The sequence below is a fragment of the Puma concolor genome, chromosome A1 (genome assembly GCF_028749965.1).
Source record: "Puma concolor isolate L17-30 chromosome A1, mPumCon1.1.hap2, whole genome shotgun sequence".
Taxonomy (NCBI): Eukaryota; Metazoa; Chordata; class Mammalia; order Carnivora; family Felidae; genus Puma; species Puma concolor.
This window is the reverse complement of record NC_141667.1, coordinates 123,032,856-123,049,774: the sequence shown is the minus strand read 5'-3', so window position 1 is coordinate 123,049,774 and position 16,919 is coordinate 123,032,856. Positions and strand designations below refer to the sequence as shown.

General features: G+C 48.9%; 1 protein-coding gene across 3 annotated transcripts; it reads left to right on the top strand.

The window, feature by feature from the left end:
* The first annotated feature begins 288 nt into the window (after nucleotides 1-288).
* DELE1 (DAP3 binding cell death enhancer 1) lies at nucleotides 289-15,585 on the top strand. 3 transcript variants are annotated; one of them, XM_086701771.1, is made up of 13 exons: nucleotides 289-444; nucleotides 1,100-1,214; nucleotides 1,309-1,432; nucleotides 3,391-3,538; nucleotides 4,478-4,639; nucleotides 4,895-4,983; nucleotides 5,085-5,181; nucleotides 7,861-8,003; nucleotides 9,034-9,192; nucleotides 9,294-9,386; nucleotides 11,583-11,748; nucleotides 12,283-12,513; nucleotides 14,586-15,585. In XM_086701771.1, the coding sequence occupies exons 1-12, from the start codon at nucleotides 414-416 to the stop codon at nucleotides 12,510-12,512; spliced, it is 1,557 nt and encodes a 518-aa protein (XP_086557897.1). In that variant the 5' UTR covers nucleotides 289-413; the 3' UTR covers nucleotide 12,513; nucleotides 14,586-15,585. The 3 variants fall into 3 exon arrangements, with proteins under 3 accessions (XP_086557897.1, XP_086557905.1, XP_025780302.2); XM_025924517.2 differs by lacking the exon at nucleotides 14,586-15,585 and adding an exon at nucleotides 13,250-13,827 and having other exon boundaries at nucleotides 290-444; XM_086701779.1 differs by lacking the exons at nucleotides 9,294-9,386; nucleotides 14,586-15,585 and adding an exon at nucleotides 13,250-13,827.
* The last annotated feature ends 1,334 nt before the right edge of the window (nucleotides 15,586-16,919 follow it).

The following is a 16,919-nucleotide window of genomic DNA, read 5'->3' as shown; positions in this document are numbered from 1 at the left end:
CCCTTTTCGCGTCTCCACGGTGTCTGCAAGGTCGTCCTGCGCTACCGAGGCCGCCCTTAGCCCCGCCTCTCCACAGTCCAGTTTCCGACTCGGTTCGGCTTCGCCACCTGCGACTCCACCCCCACCCCCCCACCGCTGAGCGTTCTCCCCACTCTCTTGCGGGCGGCAAGCGACGCCTCTTCCAGGGTAGGCCGGGCCCACGTCCATGCCCTTGCCGCAGTTCACCTCCCAGCCAGCCCCCACTTCCTTTCGCGCAGCGCCGGCCTTCCGGCTAGGCTCCTTTCTAATTGGCTGGCTGGAAGCTTCCTCGGGACTCGGCCGTTCGGAGGGCGCGACAGCGGCCTCTCTAGCCGCCGCCCGTAGGTCTGGCCTCGCTCTTTGGACTGCGAGCTCTCTATGCTGTTGGCGACGACATGTGGCGCCTCCCGGGATTCCTGGGCAGAGGTAGGGGGGCGTCGGAGCCGCGCGTCGAGAAGCAGCTGAAACTCCGAACTGGAGAAGGGCGGGCCGGAGGACTGAGCCGAAGCCTGAGCGGGCTGGGTTAAAGCTGAGGAAAGGCGGGGCCCACGGGGGCGGGGCTACGCCCGCTGGTCAGGGGCTGCTGGAATTTGAGGTGTGAATGGGGCTCGTGGGGAAGAGGGTGGAGCTTAGGGCCACGGAGATGGGTGGGGCTATCTAAAGGGGGAGGGGTCAAATGGCTGGTGTTCCGAATTCGTGAAAGGTGGGTAGTGGCCAATGGAGTGCGGAACCAATGAAAAGAGGCAAGATTTAGAGTCAGGGCGCTCCAAACATTGAGCGAGAGTTTGCGTAGGAATGTCTGGTAATTTCATAATGGTGGTTGTCAGCCCTGGGAGGACATCAGAGTCACCCGGGGAGCATTTTCAGAATATGCCCTGGATGATCCTGATTTATTGGCCTGGGTGGCACCTCAGAAACTGTACTAGGCAAAAGATTCCCACTTATATCCTTGTTTAAGAACTTACGCAGTGGCAGATGCCAGTGATTCCTGGGTTCCAGGAGTGGGGCTCTGTCAAGGAACAGAGGGAAGATTGGTGGGGCCGTTCATGTTGAGATGATTGATCTTTGTTATTATACATAGCTCTTCCCCGTCTGCTGGGACCCGGCTTCCGGGGGCTGACTCCAAAGTCTACCAACCCAAATGAGCCTCAGGCTGCCTCCTCCACTCTGCTGGTCCCTGTCCCCAGCTTTGACAGGTGAGATATTACCATTCCGTCACCCATCCCTTCCCCTTACCCCCTACTCCTTCCACTTGGGATATAACTTGATGGCTTTTCTTGCCTCATCTAGGTCAGGCCCCCATGGCCCAGGCCCAGGCACGAACAGGGGCCCAAGGTCTCATGGATGGAAGGATGCCTTCCAGTGGATGTCTGCCCGTGTCTCCCCAAACACCTTGTGGGATGCCATATCATGGGTAAGGCTTCCCAGCTCTGTCCTTGACCTTCTGTGTGGATGAGAATGATCCTGCATGGTAATAAAGCCTAGAAACAAGAGCTAGGGCATCATTGTCCCCACACTCAAAATGTGAGTAACCCATGTCATTGGGGCATATTTGGGGGAGATATTGCGGCTCCTCTTCCCCTCTGCCCTATTTCTCCTTTCATTCAGTAAACATTTATTTAACACCTTCTCTGAGCCAGGCATTTTTGTTAGGCACTTGTGACACAGCTGAGAACAAGGTAGATGTTATCATTGAATAATACTAAATAGCTAACATGTTATATATTAATGTAGAATATTATGTATGCGTTATCTTGTTTAATCCTTATAAAAATCTTGCGAGGGAAATATAATCTCTGTTTTATAGATAAGGGAACTCAGGCTCTGGACCTTTAGGTAACATGCTTAAGGCCATACAGCTCTTAAGTAGAGAAACCAGGTTTATTTTGGAGCTCATGCTCTTAGCTACCATGCTCTACAGATTGGTTGCTATACTTAGTGTGGCTTTGTAAAAGCACCTAGTACAGATCCCAGTACAGAACAATAAATATTTGTTGACTCTGATGTATAAAGTTAGGTGCTCAGTAGTGAACATTAGGTCCAAGAAGGCAGAATCTTTGTCATCCAGGTTCTGCACACATCACTCTCATTTCTGTCACATCTCATCCCTGTCACTTTCATGCTGTGTGCTTTAGGCAAGACTTGACTTCCCCGAGCATCAGTTGTCTTATCTGTAAATTGGTGTCATCAGCGGAATGGAGCCTGGAATGTCTCCATGGTAGGGCCACTTCTCTCTGGTGCTGTGGACTAGGGGTATAACATACTTTGGAGAGGGGAGCATTTTCTCATTTTGTCAAAGATCTGAGCCCTAGAGCTATTCTACAGTGAATCCTTATAGAATCTGGGCTTGGATTCTGGGGGTCCTGATGCTGTCCCTCAGCTGTGTCACTGTTGTCCTTGTGAAAGGGTACGAGCTGTCCCAGTATTCTGGATACACGTCTCTGTTATTTACATGCTGGCATCTTCTCTTCCTTCCGGCCTCAGCTCACACATCACGCCTACAGAGAGGCTATCCTTAATGCCCTATTTTGTCAGACCTCCGTCTTATGCTCTGTGTAAACTCCTGATTTCTTTCTTTTTTTTTTTTTTTTTTACATTTAGCATAATTTGTTGTTATTATATTTATTTCTCTGTGTACGTGAATTTTGTCTTTCTCCCTCAGTGAAGATATAAAGTCCGTAAGGGCAGAGACGTGACTATCATCTTTCCCAGTGTACCCAGTGCCTGTTGTAATAAACAGGTATTTGGGTGTGGACAGGAAGGGGCAGGGAAAACCAAGCAGTCTCTGAGCTAGGAGCTAGCTTAGGTTTTCCACACACCTGTCAGAGAAGAGATACCTTCAACAAGCCTGTATGTGTGAATGTGTCTGTGGTGGGGTGGCTTGGTCAGAGAGAAAGGAAGAGTTGTGCCTCAGGCCAGAGAAAGAGAATGAACTTGATGGTGAGCCCTGACCTGTCACTGCATTTGTGGCCAAGCCCCAGCTTACCACATTATCTTTTTGCCTGCTTAGACTTTATTCATTCACTCCTTATGCATGTAATAAATACATGTGTGTATTTATTAGTGCTACATCTTAGCCTTCTTCTAGGCTCCAGGGATACGTGGGTGAACAAAACAGACATGATTCCTGTCCTCATGGTGCTTAGAGACTAACAGGAGAGACAGACCTTAGCTAAATAATTGTTGAGGTGATTACTTAAGTACCAGTGTGATCAGGGCTCTACCAGGCAAGTTTGGGCACCGGGAGGGTATTAGTTGGCCTCAGCCAGGAGTCACGAAAGGCTTCCCAAGGAAGTGGCGTTTGAGCTGAAGGGTGAGACTGAAGGAGGTAACTGGTGCAAAGCTGGGTCCCCAGTGTGCTGTCTTTCCCAGGGCACTCTGGCCGTGCTGGCACTGCAGCTGGCAAGGCAGATCCACTTCCAGTCGTCCCTGCCAGCAGGACCTCGACAAGCAGAGCACTGCTCTTGGCGCAGACCCCTGGACTGTTTCCTCTCATCTCCCTTGTGGCATCCGCGCTCCTGTGAGTTTTCAGTCCCAGGGACAGGAGGGCTAGGCTGGGAGTTTTTCTAGGCCAGGAAGCATCTCTGGACACACCTCAGGAAAAGAGCCATCAGCAGCTCCTTGCCTTTCCTATATGAAGTCAGAGGAAGGGGAATGTGAGGAAGTTCTACCCACCCAGGGTGTGGACCACCCCTGCCCCTCACTATCCTCCCATGTCCTCCCCTCCCCTTCCATGAAGGGAGCCCCACAGGGATCGAGGCTGCTTTAGATCTTGGGTGTGGCTTCCTGCTTACCTTTCACCCATGACCCTTCAGGTCATTCTCTGGTCAGTCATTCATTACTAAGCGAATCTTCTTTGAATAATTACTATGTACCATGGTACACAGGCGATGCAACCCAGGGGTTAAGGCCCTGGAGTTAGTGTCAGGGTTCAGGCCCCATAGCTGGTGCATACTAGTCTTGTGTCCCTGAACAAGTCACTTTTAACTCCCCCATGCCTCAATTTTTTCATCCATAAGATGGGATAATAATAAAACCCACCTCATAGGTCTCTTGGGAGGATTAAATGAGTTAATACCTGTCAACGAGTTAGAACAGTGCCTGGCACACAGTAAGTACCCAGTAAGTATTAGTTTAAGGTCTTGTCCTTATGCTTATAATCATTATCAATATTACTATCAAATAGAGTGCCAGGTGTCGGGGCTACAACTGTGAGTGAGGTAGATGCCTCCTTGCCACTGGAAGAATTCAGGCAAATGAAGCATTTATACCTAGGGCAGGAGATCAGCATAAATGTAGGCCCCTCTTGACCCCAGCAAAGGAATTGGAGGAGGAGGTGGAGGTGTGTGAAGGAGGAAATTCCACATTCTTCCCCCGAACCTCAGGGAACACTCAGTCGAGCCTGAGCAGACTGAGCTGATCCCCTTCTGATGTGACTACTCTTACTGGGTCTTTCCAGCACTCCGGAGGCATATTCTCCCCAGCTCTGATGGCCCAGCTCCCAGGCACACTGGCCTTAGGGAACCCAGGCTGGGCCAGGAAGAACCCTCCACTCAGCCTGAGAACCTCTCTTCATACAGCTCCGTGAGGGCATCTGGTCTTCAGGGTCTCTCTGAAGAAGGTATGTTTTCACCACCTAGAGTCAGCCAGAGGTAGAGGGGGTGGGGACTGGGCAGATGGACATTTGTTGCTGCTTATGCCACATAAGGAAATTGTCATTCCTGTGAGGGCCCGTGCTTTCTGGGGCCCTTTGAATGATTTTGATTCCTGGTGGTGGTGCTGGCCAGAGGGGCCAGGGAGACTGGGGCAGTGGGAGAAAAGGAGAAACCACACTTTCTCCTTTACCCTGGCTGGGTGTCACCCATTTCCCTTGCAGACCCTAGTGATCTAGGCTTCCTGCATGCCAGCAGTAGCTTCAGATCCGGGGCAAAGCCAGCCCAGCCTGTGCCCACCGGACAAAAGCAGGTATGGTTCAGATGTGGCCTCCAGACCCTCAGCACATTCCCCTGGGCAGGTTGCAGTGTGAGTGAACCCTCCCATGATGAGTCTTTATATTTCTTCCCCAGGAACAAGATAAATCAAAAACTCTTTCCCTCGAGGAGGCTGTGACTTCCATTCAGCAGCTCTTCCAGCTCAGTGTTTCCATTGCTTTCAACTTCCTGGGTAACTGGGTGGACCTTGCATCAAGGCAGGCGGATGGGAGAACGGAAAGGGTATGGGGTTGGTCAAACAGAGTTAGGGCAGGGAGTGGTTTAAATTGAGAGAATTTATCTTCTCCCGGGTAGGTAGACTAGACCTGGCATGGTGGCACAGTGGTGTCAGGGACCCATCCTCATGATTCTGCCATTCTTAAAACTGACTTCCGTCTCAAGGTCCTGTTTGGCTATAGCAGCTTTCTTTCTGGAAGGGGATAGGTGGGAAAGCTAAAGGACTACTCCTTCCCCACTTAGAAAGTTGCACAAATCAGTGCCCAGGATGTAGGCCTCTGACCACACCTGGTCACAGAGGAGCCTGGGAAATGTAGTCTCTAGCTGAATGTCCATGTGCTTACCTGAACATTCTGTTACTGTGTAAGAAGCAGAAGAGAAATCTGGGAGGATACCTTGCGTTTGGTGAGAAGAGACTCCTAAGGTCTGGAGCAGGCTCTCAAATGCACAGACAGGAACTCTTACCCACGTCTGGAGACTCTAGATGCCCCTCCACCATTTGTTCTGTTCTCTGCAGTGACTTGGCTTAAGTTTCAGGCCTTTTAATGCAGCGACCCAGACTGCCAACAGCATCTGTTGGAGTGTATTGGGCAGATGCATGAGAAGGTGGGCTTCTTTCAGCACAAAGCTGTTAAGCATTCACCTTTTCTAGGCCCTCTTTTAGGTGTCAGGGATACAGTGATTCATGAGACAGAGTTCTTACTGTCATGGAGCTGACGTGTGAATTGAGGGGGAGAAGAATAAAACATTGCCAAATAAATAAAAAAGAATTTCAGATGATGGTGAATGTTAGAATTGTAAACAGGGGAATGTGTCAGTGACTCGGGGAAGGAGCAGCTTTTGATTTGGAAGTCCTCACTGATGGGAAGAACTCTGTGCCAAGACCTGACTGACAAAAACAAGCCAGTCATGTTTCTGTATAGAGAAATAGCTTTCCAAACAGGGGGAACAGCTAGTACAAAGGTCCTGAGGCAGTATTGAGTTTTGCTTGTGAAAGGAATAAAAGAAAGGTGAGTGTGGCTGCAACTTAGAAATCACCAGGAGAGTAGAAACAGATGAAGTGAGAGAAGGAGGAAGGGGCTAGGTTAGGCAAGGCCTTCTGAGCCACTGTGGAGTGTGGATTTTCTAAGGGAGATCAGAAGCCATTGGAGGGTTTTACAGTGGAAGAGGAGGAGGGCAGTCACATGATCTGATGTACTTTTTCAGATTTCTCTGGCTGTTGTGTGGACAAATGTGGAGTGCAGGCATGCCAGAGGAAACAGGAGACTGGGTTGGAGCTGTTACTGATGGCATAGCAAAGCGTCATGGTGGCTTGGTCTAGGTTAGAGGCAGAGGGGACAGAGAAGAGAGATGGATCGAGGAGCCAGTGTGGACAATGGGGACAGGGGTGGGATCCTTTGCCCTCTTGAGTCTTCTCAAGGGCAGAGGGCTCTGTGCATCCTGGACAGCAAATTTTCAGGCAGCAGGGAGGTAACTTTAATTCACTGCTGGCTGAATGGAACCTGGCTTCTACCTCATTAGCTTTTTGTGATTTTGATGGGCCGACAGTCTCTTCTGAGGATTTTCTTGCCCATTCCTTCATTCATATATTCATTTATTCAGCAATGCTAAGCAGTGTGGCAGAACACAAAGGGAGCACAAGCCATCATCATATTTTGCATTTGTATAGAGCTTTCACCCTATGCGAAGTTATTTCTTCTACATTCTTTTTCTGCTTCTGCCTCCAGGATTTTGCAGTCTAATTGAGGAGACAGGGCTTGTACTCTGGAAACAGTTTAGTTCATGGAAAAAGGCTTGTATACTGAGTAAAAACCAAAAGAGTGTTTGAAGCCTGAGTGTGGTCTGAAGCTTCCAGAGCAGAGGCAGAATGGGAAAGTCTGATGGTGGAGGCAGAAAGATAGCCCAGGGAGGAGAGACAACTTGAGCAAAGGTTTGAGTTGGGACTTGGCTGTGCCCAGCCCCGTCTGTGTTTTCTGTTTGCTCATTTGTTTGGATGATAAAACGGAACGTGGGTTTTGCTGTCCGGACACACCTGAGTTCAGGTCACAGCTGTCTTACTTTCTCTCTCTCACGGCTTCCTCCTAAAGCAGGATTAACAGTATCAGCTGTTATCAATTCGATCTAGTTCATTACAAGCAGCCTAAGCCCACTCTGGCTAACTTAAGCACAAAAGGAATCTACTGGGATCTGTTGATCTGCCAAATCTCAGGACAGGAATAGAGAAGGTCCGGGGATCCAGGCGGCAGTAACTGAGGGACAGTGTCTTCAGAGTTTTGCTGTCAGAATAAACCTGCAAAAGCTATTTTCTCTCCTGCCTCAACCAGATCAGGATTCAGATTCCTGAGTGAGGGACTTACTGGTTGGGAAGAGCATAGCACAACGATTGATAGCACTGGGCAGCGGGGAGGAGGGCTGCTCTCCAAGGAAAACTGGGGTGCTGGTACCAAGAGGAGGATGTTGTATAGGAGGGCAGAACCCACTGATGTCTCTGGCAAACCATTGAAATATTTGGAGGCTGGAAACATATGCAGAGTGTCTAGCACAAAAAAGAAAGGAAGCAGCTTATGAGGATCTGGGCAAGGATGTGGGGAGGTTCACAGAGGAAGTTGTGTTTACACTCTGTGCTTTCTTACAGGGACAGAGAACATGAGGAATGGGGACTACACGGCAGCCTTTTCCTACTTCCAGAAAGCAGCAGACCGTGGCTACAGCAAAGCACAGTACAATGTGGGCTTGTGTCATGAGCATGGCAGAGGCACCCCCAGGGACCTTGGCAAGGTACTGCACCTCCTCTTTGTCCCCAGGCCTGTCTCCTGAGCTGCCCTGCCCAAAGTCGACCTCCAGAAATGAGCGGCAGGAGGGCTTGGGGAGAGTTCACCTTCTCTCTCCCAGCCATGAGGGAAAAAGAAGACAGAAGCTTCTAACTTGCAGGAATTTAGATTCAGAAGGAGGCCAGGGACCTTGTCTTTTTTCTTTGCAGCTGTATCCTCAGGACCTAGAACCTTACCTTGATGAATGGATTAATTCATTGTAAAAATGTAGGATAAGTACGCAAAGATGTTATATATATATAAGAATGTACTTTTCTTAGAATTGTATATGATGGCAAAAAAAAAAAAGGGAAAGCAACTTGAAGTTATTCAATAGTAAGTTGGTTAATAATATCTATGTGGGCCTTAAAAAATGATGCACCAAGGGCAGCTGGGTGGCTCATTTGGTTGAACATATGACTCTTGATTTTGGCTCAGGTCATGATTTCACGGTTCCTGAGTTTGAGCTCCATGCCAGGCTCTGTGCTGTGATTCTCTCTCTCCTTCTCTAGCTGCTCCTGCCCTGGTCTCTCAAAATAAGTAAATATTTTTAAAAAATGATGCACTAGATCTATGTTTACTGGCAGGGAAAGATATTCATAGTGTATTGTTAAATGGAAAAATAGATTACAAAAGTGTGAATGTTCTCTCTCTCTCACTGTTTCTCCCTATACACACACACATACACACATTTATATGTATATGTGTGTGTGCGTGTATATGTGTACATGTATAAATACACATATATGTGGGAAGAAATTTGCAAAGCTGTAAAGTAAAAGTGAACAGAGAATGATCTTTAGGAGGCAGGATTGGGGGGGGATTTTATGTTTCTATTTTTGGTTTATCTGTATTTTGAAATTTTGGCTTATCTGTTTTCTGATGAATCTGTAATGATGATGTATTATTTAATTAAAATAGTTTTTACAAATTTCGCTCAAAGAGAAGGCTGGCTTGCAGAGGTATCAGTTGATTAGGTGTCCCTCCCTTTGTCCCAGGCAGTTCTTTTTTACCAGCTGGCTGCCAGCCAGGGTCACCGCCTGGCTCAGTACCGTTACGCCAGGTGCCTGTTGCAAGGCCCAGCCTCCACTTGGGATCCTGAGTGCCAGAGGGCAGTGTCCATGCTTAAGCAGGCTGCACACTCGGGCTTGAGAGAGGTGAGTGCCCAGGGTAGGGGTGGGGAGTCTCTCCTGGGCTCCTAGAGTATGCGGGGCCTGAAAGTGATGGAAATGCCTTTTTCCTTCCTCCTGAACCACAGGCTCAAGCTTTCCTCGGGGTGCTTTTCACCAAGGAGCCACACCTGGATGAGCAGAGAGCTGTGAAATACCTTTGGCTTGCGGCCAACAATGGGGTATGGGATTGCCAGTGTCCACACATGTTGGGGGTCGAGTCTGCTGAAAGAGGGAATCTTGGAACTGGTACCAGGCTCTGCTGTGCATAGGAGAGGGTTGACAGGAACGCTGGGCCAGCTTCAGGTCTTAACTGTTGCTGACTTACTGTGTGACCCTTGGGCAGGTCTAGTGGGGCCCTGGAGTTGGCTGACAGCAATCTGTGAACGCTGTCGGTAGTTTAAAATCAGCTGTGGGTGGAGTATTTGCACCACAGAAATGACTGCATGCTCCAGAGCAAGGCCTGTTTCACTGCAGAGCCAGTTGCTACCCTTACCAGCATATTCCTGAGCCGGTCACTTCTTGTTCTCCTCATCTGGAAAATTGCGATGGAATGACTGCCTCGCCTGTCGACTGCTTCGCGGGTGTTGTTGTGAGGATCAAAATCTAACTGAGGTAGCAGGTGTGTGAGTGCTTGGTCAGTTGAGCACAGAGAAGGTGCACCCTCCTGGACGGTGCAGTTTGGGGAAGTCAGAAGACACTGCACAGTTTCAGGGGTGGCAGGTGTCTGGGGGCCTTGGCATCCAGGCTGCAGGACCGTGAGTTTGTTCCCCAGAGTGTTAGTTTCATGGGGTGTTTATAATAGGAAGGAAAACATGGTCAGATGGGTTTGGGAAATGCTGCACTAAACAGGTGTCTTCAGTGCAGGTGATCTCAAAGCTTCACCTCAGTGTGAATCACCAAAAAGGCGTCTGTGGTTTGCTGTATTCCTGAAATGTACTTGAACAGGACTTTTTTGGGCACTGCGTGCTGAAAGATCAGGAGTAGTGGATTAAAGCAAACCATGTGCATGTACTGGAATTTCCCTGCACTGGGGCTGCTGATTCTCGGTGTATTCTGGCCAACATAGTGGTACCTGATTGGACTCTTGGGCATCAGAATACTTTTTTGTTTTTACTCTGTTACCTGTAGTAGCTTTCAGAAGGGGACCAGTGTCACCAACTAGTACTGCCTCTGTGCCTGCCTTCCTTGATGGAGTCCCAGCTCTATCTCGGGCTGAGTGTGCTTCACCGTCTCATGTGCTAGACATGCCTGAGGGCACCTTGGTCCACTTCGGTCAGGACACTGGGAGAAATGCACAGAGGGTGTTGGGCACGGTCCTGACACACACACCCACCCCCCGGGAGTAATTGTGTCTTTGTAGGTTTGTACTGAGCAGTGTTGCAGGGTGGCTGTTTTGGCCTTAGGAATGTGCAGCGCTGTGTTCTAAGCTGGTCTACGGTCATGAGTCCACCATATTTATTACATAGACTTTGCCCTGCAAGTTACAGAAACTCTCTCAAGAAATTGGACTCTGGAAATTAGAAGAGAAATGAGACCATGGTTGGGAATCAACAGAGTTTTTTTTTTTTTTTTTTTTCTTTTAAGTTGGGTGCTTGAATATAATAATTTTCCAGTAAAGAGGGAGAGATTAAAATCTCTTTAGGGCGGGGCGCCTGGGTGGCTTGGTCAGTTAAGGTGGGTGTTATTATTTCCCACTTTATAGACGAGGACGCTGAGGCACAGGGGCATAGAATAATATGCCTGAGGTTACGTAGCTGGTAAGTGATAGAGCCAAGATTGGAACCCAGAGAGTCTGGCTATATAGGTTGTTCTCTTAAGCCCTACCTGCTAATGCCTCTCTAAGGATCATAGTTTTCAGTGAGAGGAGAGAGGATCCAGCATTTTGGGAAAAGGGATTATTAGACTTTTAACCTTTCAAAGGAGGGACACTCTCTGTAGTGTATGTTTTGCAGCCCCTGGGCAGAGATTCAGAAAGGCATTTGGGGCCTTTGAGAAGCCTAGCCTCTACCCTGGCTCCTGGCTCTTCTAGCCTAACTAGGAGCCTGACTCCCAGGTTCCCCACAGTTGGGTTGGTCGTTCCCGTGGCCGTCACTTCTGTCTGCCTTCAGCATCAGCCTCAGCGAGAGGCTGCCACACTGCCACTCGAATCTCCCTGGGCAGAGGGATCCCCGGCTCCTCTGTGTTGGGCACACTCTGGGCCTCTGGCTTTTCATACTTGAGATCCCTTGGTACAGGGGGGACTGGGACTGGACCTTGAACCTATATGGATGAAGCCCCAGCTTGCCCGACTACCCCACCTTCCTCTTGCCTTAGCATTTCAGTTCTTCTCTCCTGCATGTGTGCATATCTGTACAGCTGTCTATTTTCCCTTTTAGGACTCACAGAGCAGATACCACTTGGGAATTTGCTATGAGAAGGGCCTTGGTGTGCAGAGGAATCTGGGAGAGGCTATAAGATGTTACCAGCAGTCAGCGGCTCTGGGCAATGAACCTGCCAGGGAAAGGTTGCGGACTCTCTTTTCCATGGAAGCAGTGGTTAAAGGTGCATGTCAGAGCCAACAAGTTCCCTTCCCTGAGCTCAGTGCCCTGTGACAGAGAAGGGGGTGGCAGTAGTCCTTGGTCTCCTTGGCATTTCTTGCCCCAGTAATGGGTAAGAGCACAGCTTTTTGAGTCAGACACACCTGAGCTTTAAGAACCCTGCTATGTCACTGAACTCGGACTCCATGTCTTTGAAAATGACGTGGTTCTTCACTTCTGAAAATGAGGGTACTACTAGTACCTTACTTGTTCGGTTGTAAGGATTAAATGAGATGGTTCTAGAGGGCTTGGCACAACCTGGCATACAGCGGGTGTTGAATAAATGGTAGCCTCCCTGAGGATTTTTCAGGAGAGACCGTATCCTGAGATTGCCTCAGTGCCCTGAATTACCCTTCGAGGGCTCTGAGTGCTCACTCCTGAGTCACTCGGGCTGGCCGGGGTTAACAACGCCAGGGGCAACCAAGCCCGTTAAGAAGTCCTTGCTCCAAAGTTAAGAACCCACAGTATGAGTAAGAGTCGCTCTCACCTCTCCTCACAGCCCTGGGGCCCAGCGATTTGGCAGTTAAAGGATTGAAGTCCTTCTCCAGCCCCTCCCTCTGCAGCCTCAACACTCTGCTGGCGGGAGCCTCACGCCTCCCACACGCCTCGAGCACAGGGAACCTTGGCCTCCTCTGTAGAAGTGGGCGTCTCGGAGCCAGTCCCAGGGGAGCTCTTCCCCCACACAACTCCCCTTTGGAAAGGAGTCTCGTCAGACTGGGTTTTGGCTAAGGTAAGATAAGACATAGTTACTGGTGCTGGGGTGGGGAGGGTGCACAGGTTGGATGGCAACAAAAATAGGTGTCAGTGTCCCTTTCTGAGGTGGACATTCCAGCGAGAGCTGAGGTTCTCAAGCAATTTCAAGTGCTGGCTAATAAATGACTTTGACCTTTCCTCCAGTTGGTAGCCTCACAGGTGGGCAGTGGAAACATTGATAGTTATTTCTGGTTCTGTGCACGAAAGGGATTCATTCAGTGACCTGTAAAAAACTCTCCTGAAGGTTCCAGAGTCTTACCATAGCCTGTGACTGAGTAAACCACTTACATATTCTTTCCCATGTCTCAGTTTCCTTAGGCTTAGACTGCATGACAGATGTTTGCCAACATCTGACGTATGTGCTTCTGGAGGTTCATAAGAGGATTTTAGGTACTCTAATATTTTCTATCTTAGTAGTTGTATATTTAATATATAATGTAAAATGTGACTAGCACATTATAGTTTCACAGATATTAAAAACGATCCATTTAAAGAAAAACATTGTGAAATTGGATAAAAGGGAGCACAGGTCCCACCCATGGTGGTTCCATGAATGGCTAAAACTTGAGGAACACTGAGTCAGGCCATTCCCAAGATGGGCTTCCGTATTCACTTTTGTTCGTCCCCAGTGGAGTTAGGATCATCTTCATCACTGATTCGGGAGGAATGAGTTTCTTGCCTACATACCTAATATGTCTGCTTGACTTTTTCAGACCTTCTCACTTCAGCCCTAAAGATGGAGCCTGTGGCTTCTCTGTTACAACTTGAGTCCCAAAGCAGAGGCCAGATATCTACACAACTTCCCAAAGAAACTTAAGCATCTGCCCCAGCATAGTAAAGAAGAAGAAAGTGTGTAAAGACCCAGGTCCTGGCCATGTCACCTTGCCTGGCCGTGTCTCCTTATGAAGCAGTGACCTGACCCACTACATTGTTTTCTCAGTTGTTGACCGAAGGCATTGGTGTATGTCCTTTGACCCTACAGAGCTCATGGGGGGCATTTCACTGCAGAAAGGGCCTTGGTGACCACTTAGGCCCAATGAGGCAGACTGTTGCCCGTGGTTGTATGGCTTTATGAGTCACCAGGCCAGGAGAAGACCAGGCCCCCTCACTCCTGGCTCAGGGCTCTGTTTTGCCAGTTCACACTAGCTTTATGTGTTACTGTCACATCTCTCCAATGTGAGGGAGTAAGTGGAGGCTTGGAGCAGGAAAGTGTAGATTTTGAGATCCTTGTTTGTGAAGGGTGTGCCAGAAATGGATGGGAGTTTAATAAAATAGATACTGGATTATCTCATCACTCTTGCCTTTGAGTATGTTGGGGAGAGCCGGGGGTGGGGCAGGGGGAGCCGAAAGCAGAGGCTCCCACCTCATCTCTAAACTCTCCATTAACCAATTTGAAGGGTCTTAAAAGCTTCTCCAAGGGAGAGACTTAGGAAAAAATGATTTCTGAGTCAACGCTAATGACTCCAATTACTGAATCTGTGAATAGCTATTCCCTGGCTTCTGGATGTTAGCCCAAGTTCAATAGCATGGATGTGGTTGAGGGTAGGGAGTGGGAGGGACCAAACCCTCTAGTAACTGTTCAGATGTGAAAGATCACCCAGCTTGGCCAGTTCAACAGTGGAAGGAGTTGGGGGTGGAGGTTGTCTTCTCTGCTGCCCACCCCTCTCACCAACCTCCAGTGGCTCCTGCCACACTTTTCCAGCACTTTCCTCTTGTCATGGGGGCCCTAGGCTTCTTTCAACTTTAGTATCTCCCCTGACTGCTACTCCCTTTCCAGAGCTGCCCTGCACGCTGGCCTTCCCACCCCCACACTGATCCCCTCATGCGGCTGCCTCCCACAGATGTCTCCTTGGGATCTGGGACCTTGTCTTTGTATTCTGGTATCCTCAGCACTTAGCACAAGGCCCACGCTAGTAGGGGCTCAATACACACATTGGTTAAAGGTTAGGTTTTTAAGCTGTACGATGCACTAATCTCTGCAAGAAAAAAAAAGTTTCTGTGGTCAAATAAGTTTGGGAAACACTATACCAGACATCCCTTTTTTTATAGATTTACAGTGTACATCAGCATCTTTAAGGTTTCAAGAAGTCCTGCAGTAAAGAACTTGGTTAACCCCGTGTTTGCCAGCCTGAGCCAAGCACAGAGCCCAGCCACACACAGATTGCCGATCAAACTTCCTGGGGCACCTTCTGTAAAATGTCATTTCCTGCCCTCCTGTGGGACCCTACTCTCCAGTCTCCTCCCCTCCTCTTTTCATTTTGGCTTACCGATTCCTTCTGGGGAAGGAGTGGCAGTTCAGACAGCCGTGGGACAGCGGGTGTCCCGTGTTGAGGGCCAGATGCAGCTCTCCTTCCCCCTCAGTCATTACAAGTTAAGTACTGATCCAATTTGGGGTGCTAAACGTGGAGGTAGGATATTTTTAAGCTCTCCTTGTGGAAAGGCAGGATGGAAGAGTCATGAGAGCAATGTTGTCAAGGGACCAGAAATCCTTGGCTGTTCAGTCACTGCGGTCTCCGTCCATCCCCAAGGGGTGGGCCTTCATCCACAGACCCAGGCACTTCTGTGCTTTCGCCATTACAATTCCATTGTTAATGACTTGTCATCAGTGTCCTGAAAGGAAATATGAGGTGGGGAGGACAGGGGAGTGGCCCCTGCCTGGGTTAGGTACAGGGTGACCCAAGTTTCAGGACCTGGTGCCCTTCAGCAGTGAGACTTTTGTGCGAGGCTGTGCTGACTCAGTTCCCTTATCCAGAGATGTTGCTTTCAGGGATCCTTGACACAGTGCAGACAAGGCTGTTCGATTCATTATATCTTCAGTGCTAATACAGTGCAGGGTACTTAGTAAATGTTCAGTAAATATCTGTTGAAGGAATGAGTGATTTTATGCATTGCCCCCTTTCCACCCACTTCCTTGCACCAAGCCTACCTAGCACATAGTAAGTGCTTTAAATATTTGTCGACTCCATGATTCTGTATACTCCCCACTGCTACTTCCAGTGCTACTTCTGACACCTAGTAATTGCTCAATAAATACAAAGTGTTTGTTGAATGAGTGTTTCTGGTCATGCCTCCGTCCTCCCCTGCCCCATTACGTCATACTCCATACTTAGTAGGAGCTGGAAAAGGCTGACCTATTTTCTTGGTGCATACTGTGTGCCAGGCCGAGCCCATGCTAAAACACCTCCCTCCCCCTCCTGTCTTCCTTTTGGGATATAGTTCTCTCCGGAGTCCCATGGGTAGTGGTTGCCATCTCACTCTTGTTTTAGCCAGAGGAGAGGTAGGGTCAGTGAGCTGCCAAGCTGAAGTTGGGTGACAGACAAGGAGGCTGCCTGTCAATCTCTGAGCTGCCCCCAGGCTCCAAGTGAGCACTGCATCACACTCCTCGTGCTGGAGAACCGGCTGACTGTTGATTAAAAAAAAAAAAAAAAAAGTCCCTCTGCGCTTTCCAAATTAAGCCGACATTTAACTGAGTGCTTGCTGGCTTGCCTGCTCCCTTGATATCCCAGGGGATTGAGCCCATCTTGGTGAAAACTGTTCTGAGCACGTCCGAAGTCTCAGCTTTGACATCTTGGTTGATGCGAAGAAGTTTCTGTAACCTTTCTGCTCAGCACGCTCAATTCTGTCGCCATACACACTGTGTCGCTCAGCCTGTTCATGGGAAAGTGCTGGGTGTTCCCATGCTAGGAGTTGGTTGCATGCTGCAGACGAGAGCACCTACATACATCCCCACTCTGACCAGAGATCAGTTGCCTCAGAACAGAAACAGCTCTACCCATGAATTCCTTAGGGTCTGCGGAGAAGGCAGAGCCGAGGACCAACAGAGAGGATCACAGTGGTCCTTAATCTTATTGAGGCCCCAGACCCCCTTTGAAAATGTGGTAAAAGCACTGACTCCTTCCCATACAAAAGTATGCAGCCCTTCAATTTTGCATGCACTTTAGCGGATTTATAGATCTTGAAGCCCAACCATGGACTCCAGGTTAAGAACCGTTGATTTGTTAGAAAGAACAACACACAAATTCCAGATCCAGATCCTAGCCCTGCCACAAGCCCGCCGTGCAGCTTTGTGCAGATCAGAAATGTCTTGCTTTTTTCTTGGCTATAAAATGTTCTGGCTCCTTACGAGTAAAATTGCTTGTGTTTGTGGAGGTTTAGGGAGGGACTTAGACAAGGTGCAGTATAACCTTTCATAGGTTACTTGTTCCTTTGGGACTCTGATGAGGACTTTGCATCTTCTGCCTAGAAAAACACCTATGCACAAGGCTTTGCCTAGTATTCTCAAGGTCCAAGAGCTACAGATTAGGGATTTTTGAACTAGAGTGAAGCAGTGATCAAGGGCATCCAGTGATCCACTTGACAGCCACAGTTCCAGCTTTCTTTTTA